Raw genomic sequence first — 26,766 nt, forward strand, 5'->3', positions numbered from 1 at the left:
TTTTTTTTTTTGCGGTACGCGGGCCTCTCACTGCTGTGGCCTCTCCCGTTGCGGAGCACAGGCTCCGGACGCGCAGGCTCAGCGGCCATGGCTCACGGGCCCAGCCACTCCGCGGCATGTGGGATCTTCCCGGACCAGGGCATGAACCCGTGTCCCCTGCATCGGCAGGCGGACTCTCAACCACTGCGCCACCAGGGAAGCCCTATTTTTCCTTCTTTTTTAGTAATCAGGTTTTTAAGAATGATAACATTGTATTCTGAAAGTTCATTTCGGATTCTGCTGTTTGTAGAATTGAAAATCTCTTTGTGACAGCTAGTTTTTAAAATACTTTAAAACGGTTGAATTGCTAATTAATTTTTTAATGCAACAAGTTTGAGACAGTATTTTCTCATTAAGATGTGAAATATAATTCCTGTCTAGTGACACACAGTGTTAAACAGTCATCTGTGTATTTTCTAATATGGCAGAAATCTGGCAAACTGCAAGAAATACTTGTCTTCAGTGCCACATCTGTAAGTTCAGCATATAATACTCTAAGATTTACACTTTGACAGATGTTGAGAAATTTGTATTTGTTAAAAAAAAATGTGAGGTCTTGAGAATAATTTTAAAAGACACTCTTGGAAGAATGTGCTAAAGAGTACATTTTCTGAAGCCTCCAGTAGAGTTTCCAAGTAACTTTAGACAGAAACACATTTTTTATTTAGAATATTGTTCTGTGTATCTTTGTCAATTAGTATGTTTCCTGACCTTCTAGAGTACATACTACACAGAAAACACTTTAATTATTCCTTTCATTGAAAAACCAACAAATTAAAGGGCCCAGATATGTATATCATCACATAACTCCATACAGAAATATGATCATTTATTGGAGTTAGCTCCTCTTTTTATTTTGACCTTGTAGACTGGTAAATATTAGTAAGTATGGTAGGCAGACTTCCAACATGGTGTCAATGATTTCACCTCTTGGGATTCATGCCCTTGTGTGAACCCCTCCCCTTCAGTGTGGAATAGACTTAGTGACTTGTTCTAAGCAATAGAATAAGGCAAAGTTGATGAGATACCATTTCTGCGATTTGATTACAAAAGATTCTGTCTTGCTAGCAAACTCTCTATTGCATTTTTTGGCGTGCACTCTTTGATAGAGCAAGCTGTCACTTAGTAGAGCTCCATGTGGCAAGGAACTGAGGATGGTCTCTAGCCAACAGCTAGTAAGGAACTGAGACTCTCAGTCCAATGAGAAACTAAATGTCAACAACTACTGTTTAAGCTTGGAAGTCAGTCCTTCCCCAGTTGAGCTTTCAGATGTGACCTATTCCACACCTTTATTACAGCCTCATGAGGGACCCTAAAGCAGAGAACTCAAATTCCTGACCCATAAAATCTGTGAAATAATAAATGTGTGTTACTTGAAGCCACTAAGTTTTGGGGTAATTTTTTATGCAATAATAATTAACTAATACAGGGGACAATGGAAAACCTTTTTAAGGAGGGAAATTTTACTTAGAAGTTTGGGACATGATTCCCATTTTCATAGGACCTTCTGAGGGGAAGCTCAGAGGAGAGAAATGAAGGTGATGATAGGAGGTTGTAGCTTAGCTGGAACAAAAGATTTTAAAATAAGTATCCATTTATAAAAGCTCTAAGTTGTAGAGTCTACAAAGGAAGCCTTTTGTTCAGGAATGAGGCAGTTTCCATCCAAGGCTTGATTACTCTTGATTTCTGTAACCTAGTCATGATCGTTAAATTGAGAGCTTCATGGGTTTTTAATGGCTTGATGTGCACAATATGGGCACCAATAATAAATAATTTCTTTAAAACTTAACTTAGTAATTAAATGATTACTTAAACAATTTATGTCATTTATTATATAATGTATTCTATAAATGTAAATGATGATTATATAGGTTTTGTATAAAACAATCCAAGGTATTTCTCATGAGTTCCAGACCTATGCATGCAACCAGCTGCTGGACATTCATTCCACTTGAATATGAATGTCCTAGAGGGAAAAAACCCTGCACCTGTCAAGAACTGAACTCGTTTCTATCCTGCACAAATGTGATCTGCCTCCTCTAGTTCCTGTCTTGCCCACAGTTCTGCCCTGCTACTCAGAGTAGAGCCTGAGTACTCTCTCATATACTAGTGCCCCCACGTTGGGTCACATCAAGTCCACTTAATCTCAGAAGCGACTGTCAAATCCAGCAGTCTCTCCATGCTCCCATCAGTACCTAAGAATGGACATGAAAGGACTTGGACAAGTTCTATTAATTTTTTAAAAGTTCTATTTTAGTACACAAAATTTTCTCAAGTTGTATTTTTAAAGTTCTATTAGATGTGACTGTAAATTAAAGGATCTAGGCTGAAAATCAGTTTCATTACCTGAAAGTAACATTTATGTCTAAATATATTTTAGAGTAAAATTGTTTTCTGAAAAGTATTTTTGTAAACATTGCCACAGATATTCTAATTGATTATTCAGGAATGAAGATTCCTGAAAAATCTATCGTCAGTAGAGCCTAACACTTTAGTTTGAGTCTTTGAGGAAGCATTTGCAAGAAAGGGACTTATAATTTTGGAAAAAGTTTAGATTAGGTTTCAGGAACGGATCATTACTTATGTTTTAGGGATTTTAAAAAAAATTGTCTTTCGAAACAAGGGTGGGGAACCTCTGTCTTCTAATAGAGATCCAAGACACTGCTTAAGTTTATCAGGCCAATAATAAGTTCAGCAAAAGTTTAATTAGTTGGTGATGGATTGAAGCTAAGAGTGAAACTCAGCTATGTAATACACTATAGTCTTGTATTTTGCAAAATAATTTGTTAAAATCAGTGAAAACATCTTGTATATTTGTATTTAACTGCTTTATTTTTTTGGCTCCTGTCTGTTTTTTGGTTAGCTTGTTTGAAAAGAGTTCCATTCTTTCATGCTTGTTTTTGAAAGTGGCTGGTGTTTTTTTTACTACTGTGTATAGCCATTTGCATATTTCTGCGGTTGTGATCCTTGACTGAAAAATTTAAAAAAAACTTTTCACTCTTGTTTTAAATCTGTTAAGAAGTTTGTGAAAAGATTTTCATTTTATCGTAATCTTATGGTGAAACAAGTCAGCTTCCCATAAAAAGGGATAAACATTTAATTTTGTTATCCTAAAAACACATATTGTTAATGTTTCTTAAAAGCAAATTGAAATGTCCATTGCATTTATTTCTTCATTGAACAGATATTTACCAACTGCCTACCATGTGCCATTGTTCAAGGTGCTAAGGATGCCGAAGGTATTCTGATCAAGTCCCCATCCCTGTGGCACTTACCATCCAGGAAGGGGAGACAGATAGTGAAAAAGTAAACAATTCAATGGTCAAGATGATTTCAGGTTGTGGTACATTCTGTGAAGGAAATGAATAGGATAAAATGACTGTATAACTGGGGTATAGAAGTAAGGAAGAAGGAGGGAAGGAGAGAGGTGTTTTCTTTAGATGAGAGAGACAGGCTAGGCCTCTCTGAAAGCAGAATTTGAGCTGAGACTTGAAGAATGAGCAGCTTAAAGAGCCAGGCCTTTGAGAGCCTGTGAGGAAGTGTTCCAGGCCCAGGAAGCAGCCAGTGTGAGGGCTCGGAGTTGGGAAAGAGCTGGATGAGCATAAGGACCCCAGGACACTGTGGCTGGAGCAGTGTGGAGGGGGAGAACAGAATGAGAGGAAAGCAGGAAATAGATCAGCCTTTAGGCCACAGTGATAAATTTGGATTTTGGTTTATAGCAGCATTTAGGTCATAAGGCAGAAGGCAAATTTTTCTTTTGTTAGTGAGAAAAATTATATTACATTTAGAGTTTGAAGGAAAGAACAGTGGCCACTTATTATTATAAGTTGAAATTCAAAGTCTTGGTTGAAATGTAATGTTCTTTTTTTTTTTTTTGCGGTTCGCGGGCCTCTCACTGTTGTGGCCTCTCCCGTTGCGGAGCACAGGCTCCGGACGCGCAGGCTCAGCGGCCATGGCTCACGGGCCTAGCCACTCCACGGCATGTGGGATCTTCCCGGACCGGGGCACGAACCCGTGTCCCCTGAATCGGCAGGTGGACTCTCAACCACTGCGCCACCAGGGAAGCCCTGTTCTTCTTTTTTTTTAATGTAATGTTCTTCTAGTGTGATATTAATGTGATGAATATAGTATCATCAAAGATGTTCTTAGAAATCTGGTAGCAGGAGCCACCAGAAAATATTATATTAGAAAATAAAATTTCTACTTGTGCTCCCAAATCTCTAATTTAATAGAGCTTTTGTTTCAGTTTTGCTCTTTACTGAAATAGGTAAAACACTTTTTAAATTGAGTTACAGTTGATGTACAGTATTATATAAGTTACAGGTATACAATATAACAAATTTTAAAGGTTATATTCCATTTATAGTTATTATAAAATATTAGCTATATTCCCTGTGTTGTATATCATGTAGCTTATTTTATACATAATAGTTTGTACCTCTTAATCCCCTATCCTTCATTACCCCTTCCCCCTTCCCTCTCCCCACTGGTAACCACTAGTTTGTTCTCTATATCTGTGAGTCTGCTTTTTGTTTTATTCGCTAGTCTGTCGTATTTTTTAGATTTCACATACAAGTGATATCACACAGTATTTCTCTATCTGACTTATTTCTCTTAGCATAACACCCTCCAAGTCCATCCATGTTGTTGCAAATGACAAAGTTTCATTGGTTTTAATGGCTGAGTTGTATTCCATTGTGTGTGTATGTATGTATATATCTAAATGTACACATACAAACACCACATCTTCTTTATCCATTCACCTGTTGATTGATAGATAGGTCACTTCCATATTGTATTGCCAATTACATATTGGCAATTGTAAAGAATGCCACTATGAACATTGGGGTGCAATTAGTGTTTTTTTTTTTTTTTTTTTTTTGCAATTAGTGTTTTTGTTTTTTTCAGATATGTACACAGGAGTGGAATTGCTGGGTTATATAGTAGTTCTGTTTATTTTCTATTTTTTAAATATTTATTTATTTTTGGCTGCATTGGGTCTTCGTTGCTGTGCGTGGGCTTTCTCTAGTTGTGGCGAGCGGGGGCTACTCTTTGTTGCAGTGTGCGGGCTTCTCATTGTGGTGGCTTCTTTTGTTGAGGAGCATGGGCTCAGTAGTTGTGGCTCGTGGGCTCTAGCAGGCTCAGTAGTTGTGGCACACAGGCTTATCTGCTCCACTGCATGTGGGATCTTCCTGGACCAGGGCTCAAACCTGCGTCCCCTGCATTGGCAGGCACATTCTTAACCAGTGTACCACCAGGGAAGCCCTGTTTTTTTTTAAAAAATAATTTCAGTTATTTTTATTTTCTTTATTTTTTTTGGCTGTGTTGGGTCTTAGTTGTGGCACGCAAGATCTTTGTTGAGGCATGTGGGCTCTTTGTTGTGGCATGTGGGTTTTTTCTCTGTAGTTGTGGCGCGAGGGCTCCAGGGCATGTGGGCCCTGTAGTTTGCAGCATGTGGGCTCTCTCGTGAGGCGTGCAAGCTCAGAAGTTGTGGTGTGCGGGCTTAGTTGCCCCGTGGCATGTGGGATCCTAGTTCCCCGACCAGGGATTGCACCCGTGTCCCCTGTATTGGAAGGCAGACTCCTTACCACTGGACCACCGGGGAAGTCCTGGTAGTTCTGTTTTTAGCTTTTTGAGAAATCTCCATACTGTTTTCCACAGTAGGGTAAAGCACTTGTTAATAAACTATTTTTAGATCTTGGGATAACTAGAAGTCCATGGTGTTGATGTCTGCCTAAATAAATTACCATTACAACAGGCCACAGTTCCTTAGTTTTAAGTAATGTAGTGTTTTACCTTGAATATTAAGACCAGTTAGAAAGTTTAAAAATAATCTCCCCTAGAAAGTGGTATTTGTGTATAATTCTCACATCAGTGGCATATCAAGTTAACTTCTCTGAAGGTATAAAACTTTTCAGATGACTGTAATTATTCAACACGGTATGCCCTCATACGTAAGATCATAAATTAGTTTTTTATTTAGTCTAATTTTTGTTACTTTATTTAAGCCCAGAATCTTAATAGCCTCAATTATATTAGAAACACATGCAAGAAATGATAGAAGGATTACATATGAGTTGAAGTAAAAGATTAAAGCTAAATACATACATGTTTTAAAGGACTTATTTAGTGTTGTCAATCATGCAAAGAGTAAATTGAAGTTTATTCAAGTAATAAATCGAGCATGGAGTATAAAGTCGAAAATTCTAGGAACAAAAATGAATCATTTAAATAAAACATTTATTTGCAGATGAGCTTGTAGAAACTAAATTTTCAGGAAGGTAAGTAGTTTGTTATGCTTTGTAATGGTAAGCAAATTCATAGTTATATGATAGATATTTATAACCCTCTATAACCTAACATAAAAGTCACAAAGCTCTGTTCTTGACAATATATTTCTTTATGCATATGCCTCTTAGGTTATGAAAAGTACAACTGTAGTTCATCAAAATGTGCCCCAAGGCACAATACCATTTTACTCAGTCATTAGAAAGTTTAGCATAATTGCCTAGTATAATCCAAAGAAAATATGAGTACTGACATCAGGGACTCTCCAATTTGTTAGGCAATTGTTCCATAATTTTTGGCACCAAGATAATCCACATTTGAAAAAGCAATTAATCATTGGTGTTAGTTATCAAGCTATGATTTTAGCTGTTTCCTCCCAAATTTGACCTGAAATGACAGAGTTCCTTATTTTATTTTTGTAATATTCTGATTTCTGAGATCAAAAGTGTAAATATGCCAGTCTGGTTACAGTTGACCTGAGTTTCGTGTAACTAATTTTCTAAAATAAGTAGATCACAACTTTTTACTTATAAAGATAAATGGTATTTCTTCCAGTAATATTTGGATAAAAGGTTTAGAAATTTTTAGAAACTTACAGACTGATTACCTCAGAACAAATTACTTGAAGTCCTTAAACTAGCACTTGGCCCTAAGAAGGTAAATTTATTTGCTGCTAAAGATATTTGCTGTATTGAAAATTGACCAGAATGAGAGAACACAAAACTAGATTTTTAATTTTCAAATGCAGTGACATAGACACATCAATTATTAAACAGTGAATGAAATAATTACCCCATCGTAATTTGAACATAATCAACTTTTATTTTATATCACATGGATGAGCAAAACCAGAGCCATCATTCCGTGTAGTATATTTTTATATCTTCAAAAAACAAAAAAACATTGCTCACCCATGTATGTATCTTTGGAGTTTATAGTTAAAACAATCCAGAAATTTAGAAAGAAACCTTGGAAACTCAACAGTCTGTGTTCAGTTCATTTCAGTCAGCTACATGTGGATACAATGCAGACTTAGCAATATAAAAGAACTCTTCTCTGCATGCATGACTTATGCATCTGTACCTCATCACTCATAGAACAGTTTTTGGAAACTCTGAACCTCTGCAGTATGTAGCATTCCAACTCCCAAACAGTTCCTCTGATTCGTTGTAAAGTTACTTATGTTCCTGCTCTTCTGTGTTTATTTTCAAGTGGCTGCACTATAGGGCAGTTTATTATTCTATTATGCAATGCAGTGATTTTTCAAAATCCTGAATACCAGGTAGTCATACTAATTTGTGACAACAATCTTCAGACTTGATCCCTCAAATGGAGCACGTGATGTTTGGTCTCAGAGCCAATTTTCCAAATTCAGAAACAATGGAGCACAAATGGTTTCTCTGCCCCTGTTGGCTCTTTGTTCTTGGCAGTACTACTGATTTCAAAATAACAACTTGTGTGGTGTCTTATTGTTAATCAATAAATAAAATGTGTGAATGACATACTTATATAACTGGACAGTATAACCTAAAAATGATACTAAATGCATAAATTCTCAACAATATATAGAAAAGTTAATGTTGTTGATTTGTTTGGAACTGGGACCTTGAGATATTAAAACAATCTGGAAAAGTTGGAACATCCTTGATTCTGGGATCTCGCTGTACCCTTATCTGGTCCCAGATAAGGGACCCCAACCCATATCCACTGACTTCTCTCTCTATCTCTGCTCCAGCCTGTGCTTCTGGCTCCAGTTTTATTACTTGGACATTGGGATTAAGTTTTTGATGATGATTGACATTTCCTGTATATTATCACCATAGAGCTTGAGAAATTATCTCTGAAAAAATTTGAAGCTGAACAAAAACCAGACTTCACTTAGAAAATGGCCTTTTCAGCTCCTGAATAGCTCAAGGCTGTAAGATAACACTTTGCAGGAAAAAGCAATGCCAATTCATGAGTTAGTTTCTGAATGATGGCTGCAAATTGACCCTTGATTTCCTAAAATCTCAGTATTATGAATTAGAGCACTTATATCAAAAGTGATCATGACAATACATTAAAACTTAAAGATATACTTTAAAAATATTTATAAAGGTTCTTGCTTTTAATAAAGTAACTGCATTTACAATAGAATGCAAATACTCTTTTGTGGGGCTAGTTTTGCGTGGGCTGGACTGTTAAGCAGAGGGGATGTTGTTGGTTGCTCTGTAGTATCCATTTAGCCTTAGTGTGTAGTAGTCATGAATTTTGGGTGTTACTGACCCCACTCCCAGCTCCAGGAGTTACCCTTAATTGGTCTAAACCAGTCACTATATATATATAATCCCAGGAGTGGGCTCATGACCCAAGTTAGACCAATCAGAGTGAAGTCAGAACCTTACTTTGAAAACCATGAGCAGCTTTTTCCCTGTGACTGGATGGTGTGGTGTACAGCCAATGTGGAGGAATCCAGCTTGAGGTTTAGGTCAACATGTGGAGGGCAGAGCTGTGAGAACCATTACTGGAAGCTTAATCCAACTATGCCTAAGCCAAATAAGTGTTTGGACTCTGAAGTTAGGTGAACCAACAAATTCTCTTTGTTTAAGCAACTGTTTTTTTTTTGTCATTACTTGCAACCAAGGCATCATAACCGAAATACTGAGTCCAGTGAAGTTAGGACTGACAAGTTTTCTTTTTCTGGCAATTCCCTGTTGTTAGCATAGGCATTTTCCATCACACCAAGATATCTTAATTGATTAGATCACCAATGTCAAATTAAATGTGGATAACAGTCGAGTCTTGGAATGAAAACTGCTAGTATGTTTTCATGGTAACTTCAATGACTCACTCTTCCATGTCAAAACTTCAATCCTTCAATCATGTCTGTCAGAGAAACCTCAGTGAGCTTGTTATTGTTCCTAATCGAATGGCTCGGTATGAGCTGGTATCACTGAAGGCTGTGGCAGTAAACACAGCTTTTAGCTGCTCACTGGAGGCAGTCATGATTTTTTTTTTAAAAAGGCCTAAAAATGGAGGTGAGGTTGAGCCATCTGAAATTGGGATGCCTGCTTTTATTTAAAGGGATATAAAATGAGACCAAAAATGCTACTATATCATCAACTGTCTGAGAAAGTATTTGGATACTAATGTTAACTGGCATCCTCATCTTACCAAAGACCCCTCCTTGCTAAATCTAATCAAAAACCTTTAGACTTTGTTTTCCTTGACCTCTGGGCCACATGTGAAGTCACCTCTTGTGGTCTCCTCTTCCTCTGACCATTTTAAATTTGATGTTTGCCATATCTTGGGCCCTCTTCTCAGTCTTTATTTCCACAAAGCATCTCATCTGATCTCATCCAGCCCTCGACCACAGCTTTCTTAACAGAGTGCTCTTAGAAATATCCGTCTAGTACATTTCTGTTGTTTAAAACTCTTTTAACTCCCTATTGCTGTTAGGATAAAGTCCAAAAGGCCCCTGCAGAATCTATGCTCATCTTAATGAATAAAGTCATCTCTTGTCTCTCCCCACGTACTACTCAACACTCTCAGATCTAAATGAATCTCAGTTCTTGAAGGTTCTAAGTTCTTGCTCTCTGCCTCAGGCCTTCCACATATTGCTGTACTCTTTGTTCAGAAAGTAATAGCTTCTCTTAACGCTTTTTCTGGCTAGTCCTCCTATCTTTCAAATTTCAGCTTAACGTCAGGTCACTTGCTTCAGGAAGCCTACCTGGGTAACTCCTCTCTGGGGTAAGTGTTCCTCCTGAGAGTTCCCCAGCACACTTTATTTCTCCCTTCACAGCAGTATACTTAGGTTCTTGTTAACTTAGCCACCACTGGAAGTTCTGTGAGGACAGTGGCCAGGTCTGTCTTGTTCAGAATATCTCGAGAGTAAAACCAGGCCTGGTACAGTAAAGGCACTTGGTGAATATTTGAATGACTAGATACCTGTGCTAGGCTCTGTCTCAAATTTAAGTTATTTGATTTTCAGGAAAATAATTTATGGTGTGACAGTGTTTCACAGGAACATAAAAATGTTACATTAAATTGTATTTTTACTAACAGACTATCAAAAGAAGGTTTAGGCAAATTGAAAAGTGGCTCTGATAATATGGCAGTGAAATGCTGCAATCTTTTGACTAATTTATATAGGCAAGACTTTAAAAAACAGAAAGGTTCTAACAATATTTCTTTCTCTCATATTTAAGAACATTAAAGGATACTAGAAAAATAATGTAACCCTCCCACAAAACAATGAAAGAACCATTTTATTTTAAAGAATTTTATTATAGAATGTTAATATTTAGGATACTTCAGAGCACCTTATTCCTCTAATCAGATTTTTGGTAACTGGTTTCAAAGTGTTACTTGAGTATTTTTCTCATACTGGCTTTCAGGCAAAAGTACTACTTAGTGATTTTTTAAGAGATGTTAATTTGATTAAACAGTTTATCCTTAATAACCTGAGACATCAATCCATGGATAGCTTCTATGGTAGTTTTACAGCTGGAAAGAAAAAAACACATCACATAATGTCACAAGAACTGAGAACTATTTCAAACATGCAAATCCCCCCTCCCCCATTTCCATCCTTGCACCCAAATAATGATTTTTGGTCCTATTCATACTCCACAAAATATACTATACCAATTTATAGTTTACTCTTTATAGTATACTATAGTGATTTTTAGCCTTCTGCATGACTTTTGATCATTTCACTACTTACTAACACCTTCCCAAGAGAATGACAATGTAAAATTTGATATAATTCATAACAGTTAATTTTGTTATTTGTCAGAAGGTTTGGGAAAAGTTCTGTTTTAGAAGGTTACCGAAGTTATTTATAATTTATAATTATAGATTGATTCCAATGTTACATTAAAATCTGCTATTCCTTGTTATTCATTACTTAGAATAATTTTTAAAAATGATTTTAATGAATCTTATGCTTTTTTCCCTGAAATAATCACAAACATCCTTCAAACAATTCAAAGCCAAAGTTAGATTAGTGGGTGAAGGACTTACATTTTAAAATTGATAAAAAGACAAAAACAAAAAAACACAATAAAAACCCACCAAAATTCAGAAGAGATGCAATTCTTGTAAAGTTATCCCCAGAAGGAAAATTTTCTACTTTTGTACTACTACTTTCCTCCTTCCTACTTTTCTTCTTACATAACTACATTCCCACAGTGAAATTTTTGCTTCATAAGAAATCAAGATGTAAATGCAGATAAAATTAGACACTAAAAAATCAGACACATGTAAAGACGGATGAGCAAAATGACATACTCAGAGCAAGTATCAAAAGTAAGACCTAATGCCAAAGAAAAATGTAATTTTTATCCAGGCTACTACCTCTATACCTTTTAAAAACCCATGGAGAAGAAGGGAATGAGATCATTCTAACCCAAGATGGCTTCTACTCCTAATACACTTTGCACCCTCCCTTCTCTCTTTTCTTTCCTATCAACTAGTCCAGTTTTTCTTAAAATGGATACCAAGGTACTGGTTTACATAGATGTCAACATAGTCTTCCTTTCCTCTCTACCCCTAATTATCACATTAAAATTCAAATTTTTGTGAAAGTAAATGTTATTTAGTAGTCTTCCCAATCCTGTATGCATCTGAAGGACCACATAATTATTTCATGGGTTATCAGAGAACACAGCCCAACTTTGTTCCTAACAAATTCTTGTAGTGAAATTTGGGATACTCAATTACTGTATAAAGGATTATTTCAGAAAAATAAGAGAGATACAATCACTTCTCTGATATTTAGGGGTTTAAAACTTTATAAAAATTTGAAATTTGATAAACTTAAATCCTAATTTAATCCTTCAGATGATGATTAGGTTAGAATAGCTGAGGACATCCTTTTGCAAGGTTTTTTGTTTTTGTTTTTGTTTTTGTTTTTGTTTTTGTTTAAAGATCCAGCAATGGATTGGTTTTCTTTCTTACACTTTCTAGCTGAACCTGGAAAAGGTGACTGCAAGTTTTTCATAACATTACCTAGACCCTTAACAGCCTTTAATGTACCTACTGTCTCCTAAATTTTCAAAGTCAAAACCTGCATTTGAGAACTCTTAAAGGTCCAAATAAGTTAATATTCAGGTACAATTGTAAGTTATAAGTTTAACCGTAAGGAATTTGAATCCTGTTATTTGAAAATCTTGAAAGAAAAAAAGTTAGAGGTAGGAATAGATTTGCTTAACTTACCTGTCTCGTGTAGCTTTGGCAAGTTTGTCTTCTGACTTTCGGTCATGTGTTTCTAGACCCAACATGAAACTCCCTCGTCCCAGCTGGGCTTCTGACTGTTCTAATTTTTCAGACAAATCGAAGACCTGACCGGTGGTATAGTCTGCATTCTGTGGGGAAAATGATATTGTGTCAATATATGATACTAGTCTATCATTAAAAAAGTATGTAAATTTTCTTCCATATAGAACGTTTCATTTACAAATAATTCCACTATGAAATCTAAGTGGATAGTCAGTGAAGGAAGAAGTCAAATTATACTCGCAAAAACTGATTCCAAAGCTCAAGCAGTTCAAGTGTAGAGTTTTTCACCTTTTATAATTTCAAGATTAAATTTGGAATTGTTCTTTTTGACTGCTTAAATCTAATATTTGTTATTATGAGAGGCTTTGAAGTACACAGATCTGACTCCAGGTTCTGGCCTGCTGCAGATTAGCTGGGGGGCCTTGGGAGAACTCCTTTACTTTTCTGTGCCTTCAAGTCTTCTTGTGAAAATGGGGGAGGAAGGTGATAATTTCTATCTTAAAGCTATGTGAAGTGATGTATATAAAGCTCGTAGGACTGTCAATGACACCTGGTGAAGCCTTAATAATTGTTAGCTAATTTTGTTACTTTTTCATGTTGAACTTCCAGAATTAGTATTTATGACAGTATTTTAAAAATTACATTTGTTTTAGCTTTTCTGATTATAAAATTAATAGTTATACAGAAAATGTGGAAAATGTAGAGCAGTATAAAAAAAAAAAGGAAATACCTCCAATCCCTCCACCTAGCTATAGCCATAGTTATATTTTAGAGTATTGCTGTACACTCACAGGGATACCCACATTTAGTAAGCTGAAATATTATATATGCTGTTACTATTTCATACATTTTAAAAACAAAAAAATTAATAATTACATATGTATACTTAACTGTAATATTTTTAAAAAACATTTTACTGGAATATCTTTATTTTATTCTATTTGCTCAGTCTGTAAAATAGTGTATAGGAAATACAGTTCAATCACAAGACATTTAAAAACATTATTTGCTGTCATCATAGTTACTACAAAGAGCCCTTTAAAATGCTACCAGCTTTCCAATGATTTTACAAACTTATGATATTTTTAAAAAGATGCAATTATATTCTGGATCTAAATGGTTTAGGTCACCAATACATTCTCCCCCACAGATTTGGAGAAAACACTAATATCTGTAGACCATGTCACATTTGGAAGATTTAGCTCAAGCCAATAAAAATGTAGGATGGCAGAAAGAGTTATACTATTAAAATGAAAAAATAAATCAATTACATTTCAAACACACAGAGAAATAATATAAATCAGAAAATAAATTTTTTCTTGTAGCTTTTAGATTACATGCTTTAGCTGGGGAAAGAGATGAACATATATTTATATATTTTTTCTTAGAATGCTTAGTAATGCAATGTACTAGGTATAAAACTACAAAAAGGAGGAAATATAATTTAACCTTTTCTTGATTATTAATGTCCTCAATATATGCAGTTCTGGAATACAGGGACAGCCACAGGCTGAGTAAACAGGATTGTATGCTTTTTTTTTTAAAATAAATTTATTAATTTTATTTATTTATTTTTGGCTGCATTGGGTCTTTGTTGCTGCCCATGGGCTTTTTTTGTTGCAGCGAGCGGGGGCTACTCTTCATTGCAGTGCGTGGGCTTCTCATTGCAGTGGCTTCTGTTGTTGCGGAGCACGGGTTCTAGGTGTGCGGGCTTCAGTAGCTGTGGCATGCAGGCTCAGTAGTTGTGGCGCACGGGCTTAGTTGCTCCGTGGCATGTGGGATCTTCCTGGACCAGGGCTCCAACCCGTGTCCCTTGCATTGGCAGGCGGATTCTTAACCACTGTGCCACCAGGGAAGCCCAGAGCTGTATGCTTTTATACAAAGGTTCAGAAAGCTCCAGTCTTACTGTTTCCTCCCCTTGCCATCATGTGTCACTTCTGGCTGCTATTAGTATACTTGCCTCTAAGGAAGCACCACACATGGGGCATTTAGCCATGCCTGGTACATAGGAAGCATTTAATAAATGTTTGCTATTATGATCACTCTCTTTCCTTCTAATTTGCTATTTCTGACTGTTGAGGATAAGAAATAACGGGGTCTTCCCTGGTGGCGCAGTGGTTGAGAGTCCGCCTGCCCCGGTCCGGGAGGATCCTACATGCCGCGGAGCGGCTGGTCCCATGAGCCATGGCCGCTGAGCCTGCGCGTCCGGAGCCTGTGCTCCGCAACGGGAGGCCACAACAGTGAGAGGCCCGCGTATCGCAAAAAAAAAAAAAAAAAGAAAGAAAGAACAGGAAGCTTGTCAGAATTATATTTAAAACCATAGTAAATATGCTCAAGTGAGGTCTTTTCCCATGAATACAATGAATCAAACAAACAATTTATTGAGGCTTTACTATATGCCTAGTACTTTGCTAATTACTTTATATATAAAATATTTCATATAATCTCAGTGTACTTAACAATGTGGGTACTATTATCATTAGACTAGAAAAGCTTAGTCACATTACATAATGTTGTGAAGGTCACACACAGCTAGTAAAGTGGCAGAGTTGTTTCTGAACTGAGTTTATTTTATTCCAAATTTTGTGGTTCTAACCACTATGTTATACTGTGCTATATGAAGTAGCTTACTTTAAAAAAAAAAAAAAAAGTAAAAAATCCAAAACAAAACTGTTCCTTACTAAGCTCTAGATAGAAGTTTGTTAAATAAATATTCTTCTAAATGTTAGATTTTAATGATATATTCACTACTATTTTTTTTTTTTTCTGCTTAGCATCTGCTGCTTTAAGGTAGTGATATTCTGATTTCCTTCTGAGGACATTCTTAGTCCACATGCTCCTGAGAGTTTCTTCTACCCCAGCCCAGCAGTAAAGCACTTGCCCTGGCCCATGAACTCATGGTGTTCATGCCCTTCACCCAGAGCAGGTTTAAGGATGGGCATGTGACCTACAAAACTCCAGACACAATGCGGCTTTGCCTGGGAATATGTGGGGCTATGTGTGTACCTTGGTCTTTTCAGTGTGAAACTGAGAGGCTGGGAGATCTACGCTAATGCTGCCATCTTGGTTTCACATGAAGTCTGAAACTGAAGCCAACTGACTTGAAATCAAAGCTGAGAGAGGAAGACCAAGACCTCATAATATTGTCTGAATGCAAATTTAGGTTGTGCGTGAAGTAAGCCCTACTCCTGCACTTTGCAGTTTACATGATTCTCTTTTTTGTTTAAGCCAGCTTGGTTGGGTCTCCTGTCACTTGTAACCAGAGACCTACCTGACATACACAACAAAAAACAGTATTTGTATTTTTCTCTCTGTAAGTCTGTTCAAGGCAGGGGGAGACCTCACCCTCATCTGGCCACTATATTTGTATATATATTAGGCTTAGTCTCAGTGGTACACAACACAGATCTTGGCTTGGCCTAGTATCACAATCCACCTCTGGTCATATAGAATCTGCCCCCAGGCCTAATTAATATATTGGCCAAGTCAGATATAGCCTTTCCATGAAAAAGAGTTTCAGATATTAAACAACTTACATAGATTGATAAAAAATTCAAACACATTCTTTGCAAGTATAGTACTTACAGTAAGCAAGCTAGAGGAACTCAGCGTATTCACCCAGTATTTATTCCACAAAAGCTCAAGCAATTTGCGATCCAAAGAGGATTTGAAATATGAGACTTCTAAGGCATAATATCTATGAAACAAAAGCACAAATATAGTGAGTGAAAAAAATTCAACCACATCATATAAAGGTTATGGCCAAATTTAAGTGAATTACATTTCATATCCAAATAGTCATATTTTAATTTTTAGTCTAATAGAATAACAGGTAAACACGGTTTCCTTACTCTTTAGGGGTATGGTTTCAAATCTGATAACTAAATAAACATTGTTGTTATATTTCTCCCCTCTGTAGAGCCCAGAAATTCCCAAGAAATTATCAAGAACTAATCAACACTTCTGAATGACATGTTTATCCATGTCATTGAGTTCATAAATTCCGGCCAATAGCACACAAACTTAATGAACTACCTCTCTAGGGTCAACTATAACTTTTGTTAGGCTTTTAAAAATATCAAAAATATATAACTGATTCACTTTGCTGTACACCTGAAACTAACACAACATTGTAAATCAACTATACTCCAATAAAAATTAAAAAACAAAAACAAAGGAAAAGCTCCTGAAAATGTCATGTGGACTCCCCATTCCTTCCTTTTTAATCCCCTAATAAGGACCTACTGCTTTTTGGAAAAGCAAACTTTAAGGTAGGTCCTTAAGCCACATAAAAGAATTACTGCTGCTTCCAAAGGTACCTAATTTATAATCAGGGATAGCAAGGAAAATTTGGTTAAATGTCTGAAATACATATATATATATATATATAAATTTTTTTTGGCAGTATGCGGGCCTCTCACTGCTGTGGCCTCTCCCGTTGCAGAGCACAGGCTCCGGACACACAGGCTCAGCGGCCATGGCTCACGGGCCCAGCCACTCCACGGCATGTGGGATCTTCTTGGACTGGGGCACGAACCCGTGTCCCCTGCATCGGCAGGCGGACTCTCAACCACTGCGCCACCAGGGAAGCCCTGAAACATATATATTTTTTTAAAGTAATAAATACTTAAATATCACAGGGGCTTCCCTGGTGGCGCAGTGGTTGAGAACCAGCCTGCCGGTGCAGGGGACATGGGTTCGATCCCTGGTCCGGGAAGATCCCACATGCCATGGAGCAACTAAGCCCGTGTGTCACAACTACTGAGCCTGTGCTCTAGAGCCTGAGAGCCACAACTACTGAAGCCCGCATGCCTAGAGCCCGTGCTCTGCAACAAGAGAAGCCACTGCAATGAGACGCCCGTGCACCGCAATGAAGAGTAGCCCCTGCTCGCTGCAACTAGAGAAAGCTCGCGCGCAGCAACAAAGACCCAAGGCAGCCAAAATTAAATAAATAAAATAAATTTATAAAAAATAAATAAAAATAATAAATATCTCATTATGTTCTGTACATCAGTGGATACAAAGAAACACAAGGGACTTGCTTACCTTAAGGAGCTTACCATTTTTATGGGAAATGTGGGGTGAATCCACAAAATGTTAAATATATAATGATATATGTTGAATAACAAGTGGTGCTATGGTGCATATTTAAAATTAATCACCTGCCAATTGAATGTTAGAGATAATGAGTACTCTTAGTATAGACAGAACTGCCTGAGAAGCCCCAGGGAAAAGGCAGAATTTAGAGTAACCCTTACATGAGTCTATAGTGTGGATATGCTGAGAACGAGGAGGTAGTATTAGGCAGAGAGCACTGACTCACAAAAAGGAAAGTCGTGAAGGGAATAATAAATTAATCAGTTTGCCTGGACAGTTTAGCAGGAGCAGAAGAATTATGTGAAGGGAAACCTAGAAAGCTATGTTGGGGTCTAGCTGGCAGAGGACATTACATAAAAGGCTAAGAAATGATCTTCTAGGTACTTGGGACTCATAGAAGTGTTTGAGCAGATCAATGATATAGCCAAAGAGGTGGTTTAGAAAGCTGGCTGTGGTAAGATGTGTTAAAGGAGACAAAATGGAGGCAGGGATACCACAAGGGATGCCACAGCAGCGTGGCAGATGTGAGGAGATAAAGGCTTACACTCAGGTTGGTGGTGTAAAAGATAAGCACACATGGATACGACAAAAAATTCTTGTTCATTCAATTCCGGAGTGAAGAAATAAAAAAAGAGTGAGAATTTAAAGATAATTCTAAGTAAAGGCTTGTTCAAGATTAAGATATCCATGCATATGTGTATATGAAAGGGACATAGCTATAGTGAAATGTGGAAGTGGAATAGTGTATTTCTTGAGCACTTATTATGTCCTGGTGCTCTACATACATTCTCATTTATTCTTTCCTACAACCATACAAGGAAGGATTTATTATTCCCATTCTACAGACGAAGAAACAACTCTAGAGAGTAAAGACCTTGTTCAAAGCCACAGAATTAGAAAGTAGCAGCAAAAGGATATGTTAAGTTATGTCTATTATCAAAACCTCACGGTCTTAATTGTTATATCCAGAGTGTAGACATTTAAGACATTGTTTAAGAAGTGAGGCCCTGGGAGTTGAGGGGGTTAGGTATGGGGAGAGGAGGCAGGGGCTCAAGTGGAAAGGTCAGTTTTAGAAAGGAGGGGTTGTACCTCTGATACTTGAGGGAAAAAGACATGAGAGGATGAGCACAGTAACAGATATTTAGATTTATAAAGGATGGAAAATAAGGGAACTCAAACTTGAGGGTCTAGAATAGACTTTCATGTTCTAAAATATATGGACCACCTTAATGTTATTACTGTTTTAATTCCGTAGGTTGATGCAATGAAAATTTTTGGTCTACTATGTAGTGATTAGCTGCAAATCTCAGTAGCAGAGTTGAAAACAAGGAGAATATTCAAAATTATTCGTGGAGCTAAAGCCTCATCTTCTGTATGGGAAGTCAATAATAGATACTGCCTAGAACTGAAAATCAAGAAGTAGCACTATCAGCATGCTGTCTGAAGATACGGGGGTAAATACTTAAACAGAATAACTATAATAGTTTAAGTGACTGCCTCTGGGAGATGCAAAAGGAAATGGTACAAGATTGTTTATTTTATAATAAATTTCATAGAACCATTTGACTGTTTAAACTATGTGCCTGTATAACACTGATAACATACAAGCTAATTTAAAAAACACTTTGTGTCCTATTTTTACTAAGCCTCTTCAAAGTTAAATATATTTAGTATCTATATTAGATTCTATGTTTAAAACAAACTTTGGATTATGATCTAGAATTTAATGTAGAAAAGAAAAAAAAAGATCAATATAAACTACAAATAATAGCTCATTGTCAAATAAGTTAGGAAATGGATATATAATGAGCCTGTACAAAACCCCTGCTCTTTCAACTTGGCACTATATTTCATTAATGATTTGAAATAAAAATAAATTAAGCAACTTATTTGCCCTATGAAAAAGTTTACTCTTTATTTAGGAACTGATTCTAAGTAAGAGAGTATCTTTGAATATCCTAGTAATTCCAGGTTCAAAATTCTACGCTGTAGCAGTGCAGGTAGCTAGAATGCAGTAACTCCTCTTTGATAGGCTTATATTTCAGAAAAACAGGAAATGCAGATTTGTTTGGATACAGAAAGCACAGACTCCCGCAGTCTTTTTTTGTTTCAAAAGCTGCTGCTGGTGGTGATAGAAGTAGAGCAGGTATTAAAGGTATAAGCTTTTGATACCACAACTCAATATAAATGAAAAAAATTGTTAACTCTGAAAATTAAAGTATCACGGCAAAGGTGTTTCCATGCTTAGGAGCAATTCTCTCAAACAGGAATGGTTTAAGTTCTTTTCAGTAGAGCAAACTAAGTGATTTAATTCCAAACCTCTCATTGAAAAATAAAACAGAATCCTTTTTTTCCAGAAGTATGTCAGGGATGACTGAAAACCAGATCTATTTAAAAATTAAATTTTAGAAATTCTATAATTTTCTAAGAATTTCTAAACACAAAAATAAGCAGTAGTGGCACATGGGTAGTTAAGGTATTCCTTGAAGTGGGAGGGGAGGTATGGACAAAGGGACACTAGTAATCATTTAGGCAACATTTTTCCTTTTTTTTGGGGGGGTGCCCACCCTTCTATGTGCCATGTCCTATTTTAAATGTTAGGATACAGCAGTGAATTGATTCTACTCTCATGAAGTTCACATTCTAATGAGGTCAGTACCAACAAAACAAAAACATATAAGGTGGTGACAAGTGCTAAGAAGAAAAATAAAGCAGGGAAAGGTAACACCGAGTGACAAGAAGGTGCTAATTTAAATAGGGTGATCAATGAACATTCTCTGTTAAGGTGACCCTTAAACAGACACTGGTTGATTGAAATAGTGAGTCACATGGAAATAAGGAAGGATGCTCCAGGCAGAGGGATCAGCAAGTGCAAAGGCCCTGAGGCAGGAGCCTGCCTAGTACATCTGATAAACCATAATGAGGCCACTATGGCTGGAATGGAGAGAGCAAAGGCTCAGTGACAGGAAATGAGCTCAGAGAGATGGTGGGAGCTAGACTACATAGGGTTATGTGGTCCATGGTAAGCACTATAGATCTTATTCTTAGTGAGACGGGAAGTTATTCTGAGAAGGAGGAACATGGTCTAACTCACATTTTAATAGAATCTGTCTGGCTGACAAAAGACCTTTAAGGGGTGGGGTAAAGGTCAGAAAGAGGAAGACCACCTAGAAGGCTAGTGCTTTGATTTAAGCTCCAGATGGCTGTGGCTTGGATCAAGGTGACAGTAAGAGAGGTGGTAAGATACATTTAGAAGGTGGAGATGACTGTCTTCATTGGTTTAGCAGTTTAAAAAATTGAGATGTATACAATAATTCACATACCATAAAATTCACTATTTTAAAGGAGTATACAATTAAGTAGTTTTTAGTATGGCTTCTTTAACTTTTGGAGTGAAACTGTTTGGGGAGAATTTTTGCTAAGTGGAAACTGGATACATTGAAGGCTGCAGAAATGCCAGTATCAGGCTGGCCCTGAATACAACTTCTCTCAACTGTTAAATTCATTAACGGGCCAAGTGTCTGGTACATTGATAAAGTGTTTATGTATGTGTGAAAGGTAAATAACATGTTAGATTAAAACAATTATTAATAAAATTTAAACATCATCCTAAATTTGTATATTCTTACTATTATTTTAAAAGATTATGAAATGCATTTCATCTGAACTTTTTTTCTTATCTATAAAATTAGGGGCTTGGTCTGGATGATCTCTAAGGTTTCTTATGATGATTTTGGCATCAGATACATTTTAAAATTACTTACTGTTTGCAGTGTACACCAAAGTCTTCTATTTTATTAAGTGGGATAGTCTGGTACTCAGAAGGTCCTTCATCAGGAGGCTTGTAGCCCTAAACAAAAATGAAGAAAATAGAAGATTTAAACAAAACAAAACAGAGGAAAAACATATTTTCTATGCAGCTTTCTATTTATAGAAACATTAATTTTGGGGAGCCAAATACTCCCCAAAATATTATGTTGCTTATACCCTCCCTCAACCCCATTTGGTGGCTGAAGGCTGGATTTGGCTTATAGATTCATTTTTCTTGTCCTCAGGTGATACATACTTTTGCTCATATCTAATTCAGATTGCATGGAAGGAAGTAGATGGATTTAACTTGTTTCTCTAGTACCCATCAGAATGCCATGGACATACAAATACTTATTAACAAATGAAGACTGCTTTTGAAATAAAATTAACAATATGCAGCACAAGTGTATTGTCTTTTGCTAAGGGCAATTTGTGGTAGTTGGACTTCTATTTTGTAAATATTGTTAAATTATTTTAGGACAAAATGAGATACCATAACACATCTTTAAAAATAAATCACATATTTAAAATTTAAAAAACTATAGGGACTTATAATTTTTAAAATTACCTTTGGGTATGTCCTAAAGGCTCCAAGATTCACTTTCCCTGCAGATATTGTTCTTGTTGGGTCAATCTACAAGAAAGATATATTTAATATCTGCTGATTATAAAATCACTATATACTTCTATTTGTTTAAACATTATAAGCCTAGAAATACCTATGTACATATAACACTATATGCACACACACACATAATTAAAAATAATCATATAATAGGGAAAAAAATAACCAAACTGAAAAACCATGGAAGTTCAACAGAATGGTTAAGTATAGAAATCTCATCATTAATTTAGAGATTAGATCTAGTTATTATATTATTTAAGAGTATTAATTGAAGATTTGCTCATCTTTTTCAAGTTTTTTTTTCTTTAATAGATGAACAATTTCTACCTTCCTCATAGTAACCTGGATTGCATCTAAAACACTGAGCAGTGCAAGAGCTGCTCTAGCAATTCCTGATTTAATCAATTCAGTCAACATTGACTGAATGCCTACTATGTGCAGGGAACTGAGATATAGATGCTGTGTATACCCATCATCTTACAGAGTGGGGGAAGAGATGCAGAGAGGTTAAGTAACTTGTTCAAAGTTCCAGCTACAAAGAGGTGGAATTCAGATTCAAGCTTAGGCAGACTGACACCAGAGCCTTGCTCTTTACCACACTGTTTTTATTTCTCTGTATACTTGCTTTAGTAAATCTTCATGAAAATTAATTAAAAGTGGTTGTAAAAATACTTACTACCACGGCTACAAATGGTTCCTGGAACTGCTGATTGAGCATCTGAGTACTAACATCAATCCCAGAAAGCCAGCAGCCATAGCCAGGGTGGCTATGATACCAGCCAATTGCATTTTCAAGGCGGCCGACCTAACAAATGAAGAGGGCAAAAGAGCTTGAAGTTCCTGTTTAATCTTAGAGACACCTGTGATTTGTCTGTTTACACAGTCTTACAGTAAAATAATAGTATTCAGAATAGTTAAAGCATATGCTGCTTTTAAGTTTAAAAAAATATATATTTTAGATAATACATGCCCAAGGCACAAAATTAATAAGATACCCGTACAATAAGGTTATTCAGTCTCCTTACCACCTCCTCCCCCTCAACCAGTTTCTCAGCCCAGATGTTACTACTGTAGGCAGCTGCTTACATACCTGTCTTCTAAAGCTATTCTTTGCATATAGAATATATAGTCTTTGCATTTATGTAGATTAATAAGAACACACAATGGCATACCACCTACAGTGTTCTACACTTTACTTTTTCACTCAACAAAACATTCTGGGGTTTGTTTCATATAAATAAATATATAGATAACTAGTTCTTATTTTTTTTAAAGGCTGGCTAGCAGTCCATTGTATGGATGATTTAATCATCTTGATATCCAGGTACATTTAGGTTGTTTCCAAATTTTTGGCTTTAAATACACACACACACATAATGAATGTGAGAATTGTAAAAAAATTTTTAAATTGAGATATAATCGACACATATTAGTTCAGATGTACAACATAATGATTTGATGTATGTACATACTGTGAAATGATCACCACAATAAGTGTAGTTAGTTAACATCCATCACCACACACAGTTACAAATTTTTTTTTTCTTGTGATGAGAATTTTTAAGATCTATTCTCCTGAGTGAAAATTTATTTTAAAAAATCCATGCTAATCTCATATACATTATATATAGTTGAGAATAACTTAAAATATAAACTTTAATGTAGTAACTTAAAATATAAACTTTAATGTAGAGAGAACAGTTTTAAATTTAGAAACTCAAAAGTAACTGTGAGACTCTTGCAGTTACCAAATTTTAAGGAACAGCATTTTTACCTGTTTGGCATTTTCTATGTATGCGGCCATGTACTCATATGCAGCAGCCTGAGCATTTACTCGGGTTTCAGTGCCCTCTACAGGCAAAGCAAAACTGTCCATAATGATCATGGTTTCACCATCCACCTTTCCCAGCATCAAGCCCATCACTTCCAAGTTGCCTCCTGATCTGGCATGCATCACCATTTTCAGTAGAGCCAATGCTGAGATTTTGCAGTACTTAAAGTAATGGTGACTACAAAACAAAGGCATGGTGTAATTAACTTTCTTATATAAGTACAATTTCAATACAAGTTTTTGCGGAGATCAACAAATAAGTATTGAAGGAATTTATATTGATGGAATGGGGAGAAAGTGTAGAATGTGGGAAAGAAAAAGGAAGTAGAAAAGGACAGAGTTCTGGAAGGGGGATGGAAATGATAAACATGTCATAATGTGGCAAAGTACTTCCCACGGGGGGAAGGGAAAAGTATGAAATAGTTTTAAAATATGCTATTCAAGTAGATAGGAGGGAATTACATGACCAGTTCAATAGACTTTTTCTCCATTACTTTTGGAATCACCAAATCTCGGTTTCTGAATCTGGTTGGATGGCTGTGCTTCATTACTCTTGGGCCTAACCTTCTGGCCTAACACTTAAGAATGTGGGCTCTGACATCCATCTGCCTAGGTTTGCATCCTTGCACTGCCATGTCCTAGCTGTGACCTTGAGACAACCACTTAACATCTGTGCCTGTTTTCATAGAGCTATTGTTAGGAGGAAATGGAGTAAATGAAATAACGTATATAAAGTGCTTATCTTAGTGCCTGACACATACTAAAACTTTTTAAGTGCGGGCTGTTATTAGCATTATTAACCAATCTTTTACAGTACTCTCAAAGAACAGTGTGTTGAAGGTTGTGGCTTCTCTCTGTGGTATTAGCCTCAAAATGCAAAATGTAGCCTTAATATCTTTAATTCTACTATGATGGCTATTTCAGTTTGTCGTCTGTGGATGTGACCAAACTACTGTTGAATAAAATTACATTTCAGTCTCACTGATGGAGCTCAAGACAGCTAGGATGAATATAACTAGAGATACAATCACACAGTGAGGCAAGCTGATAGTTTCCAAATATTTAACAGGCTATATCAACCTAAGTGCACAGCCTGTTATAGAAATAGCAGACAACCAGGCAAACTAACCAGTCTGTAAAGAGTGGTCAGTGTCTTTGAGAAGCCTTTTTAAGATGTCTGCCCACAGATTTCAATCACGACTGAAAAATATGGAGACCTGGTCTTGGGAGTCAAGATATGAATTAAAATCTTCGCTCCTCTATCTACTGGGGAAAAAAAGACAGACACAGTTATTGTGCTTCTATTACATACATTCTAGACCTTTTTTTATACATGACCTCATCTAATCTTTATGACATAATTAACCAGGTAGGTCTTATTTCTGTTTTACAGATTAAAAAAATGAAGATAAGTAAATTTTGTAGGGTCAATCAACTAATTAGTGACAGTTGTGAGATTTGATCTTAGGTCTGACTGTTGCTCACTTAAGAGTTCGCTGCCTCAGTGTAATCATGAAATAAGTTATTTACTATATTTGCTTGTTTTCATATATGCAAAAAAGGAATAAAAATACAGTACTGGGTTGTCATGAAGATTTAATGACATGGAAATTCGTAGCTCAATGCTCAGCCCGTAGTAATTACTCAGTAAACGTTGCTGAATCCGAATACTGACAGTTAAAGTTTGCCTTGTAAAAAACTGAGACAGATGAAATATGTTTTTTTTTTGTTGACCACTACTTTCCTGTCTATCCATTAGAGAGACTGTGCTCCTTTTACTCTCTCCCTAACAATATCTGCTCTCAGAAAAGGATAAATGCTGTGGGTAAAGAATCCTCTACCTGTAATCACTCCCAGGGACACAGGAGTTTTGCTAAGGGGCTAAGAATCTTAAGGTCTTTTGATATAATTTCTGGCTTATGTGAACTGGTGGAGTAACATTTTGGGATACTGACCAGAGCCTCGTTGTGTTTCTGAAATAATTACCAGCAATCAAAAAACAATTAGAGATCTAAAAGATTATAGGCTAGCTTTTAAAGAGATAAAGAAGATAGCTGCAGTCTCCAGCCTGAGATAAAGAAGATAGCTGCAGCCTCCAGCCTGAGATCGGCGGAAGATCCCAACAAAGTATATATCGACACAGGGTTCAAGGCAGAGTGTGGAGCATATTGTGACAATACGGGTGTTGAGAAGTGAAAGCCCAAATCACCGCTTGTCGTTTTCCTCTTCCATTCTCTCAAGGCAAACGGGTAAAAGAGACAGAAAGGGGAATCAACCAAGCCCCAGTGGAGGGTCTTAGGCTCTACTTGCGGGGATAAAAAGGTAAAGCAAAATTTCTCAGACGCTTACTCTTTCTCCTCCCTGCACATGAAAAGACAAGCTCTCTATCCCCTCCAACTCCCACTCCCCCTGGGTCTCTTAGACTCCCGCCACCCCGCCCTCCCCTGCGTTTCGCCAGGGACCTCCTCACTCCTTAGTCCAGGGCTTCGCCGCCAGAATTTCTTGCTGCTGTTTCTTGTCGTATTTGTAGATTTCATCGATACTCTGGGCTTCCTGCATGTTGTTGGCTAATTCCCACGTTTTCTGGGCCATACCACTCCCGGAAGCCGCCATCGCCGAGGAATCGGAGAAGCTGTTGTCTCCACAATCTAGACGCAACTTTACCTCGCTGGGTTTCCGGTTGTGGGCTCCGGGCCCGCCCCAGCACAGGTGCAAACCCGCACTAGACTTTCGAGGCCGCCATGACACCTAGCACCGGAGGTGAAGTTGGTACGGACCATTCGGGAATGGCGGGGGTCCTTCGAGAACGCGACGG

The 26,766-nt window shown here is 36.9% G+C and overlaps 2 protein-coding genes across 5 annotated transcripts in view; one reads left to right on the forward strand and one right to left on the reverse strand.

Moving 5' to 3' along the window:
* CSPP1 (centrosome and spindle pole associated protein 1) overlaps nt 1-26,766 on the forward strand; it is a 191,875-nt gene that overhangs the window by 52,388 nt on the left and 112,721 nt on the right. The gene's annotated exons all lie outside the window — the stretch shown is intronic.
* On the reverse strand, nt 10,573-26,712 carry COPS5 (COP9 signalosome subunit 5). Of its 2 annotated transcripts, none has more exons than XM_004310563.3 (8): nt 26,422-26,712; nt 23,895-24,129; nt 22,797-22,925; nt 22,064-22,129; nt 21,450-21,535; nt 16,174-16,285; nt 12,526-12,674; nt 10,573-10,812 (listed from the first exon to the last, which is right to left on the reverse strand). In XM_004310563.3, the coding sequence occupies exons 1-8, from the start codon at nt 26,562-26,564 to the stop codon at nt 10,728-10,730; spliced, it is 1,005 nt and encodes a 334-aa protein (XP_004310611.1). In that variant the 5' UTR covers nt 26,565-26,712; the 3' UTR covers nt 10,573-10,727. The 2 variants fall into 2 exon arrangements, with proteins under 2 accessions (XP_004310611.1, XP_019780786.1); XM_019925227.2 differs by having other exon boundaries at nt 26,414-26,552.

The sequence above is a fragment of the Tursiops truncatus genome, chromosome 17 (genome assembly GCF_011762595.2).
Source record: "Tursiops truncatus isolate mTurTru1 chromosome 17, mTurTru1.mat.Y, whole genome shotgun sequence".
NCBI classification, from domain to species: domain Eukaryota; kingdom Metazoa; phylum Chordata; class Mammalia; order Artiodactyla; family Delphinidae; genus Tursiops; species Tursiops truncatus.

Excerpts from the sequence above, each read along its gene's own strand:
- COPS5 (XM_004310563.3), bottom strand. The coding sequence starts at position 26,564 with ATGGCGGCTTCCGGGAGTGGTATGGCCCAGAAAACGTGGGAATTAGCC. Across the intron at positions 16,286-21,449 it reads TTTGGTGTACACTGCAAACA|ATATTATGCCTTAGAAGTCT; the intron begins GTAAGTAATTTT and ends TTTGTTTCATAG. Across the intron at positions 12,675-16,173 it reads GTTCCTCTAGCTTGCTTACT|AATGCAGACTATACCACCGG; the intron begins GTAAGTACTATA and ends TTTTCCCCACAG.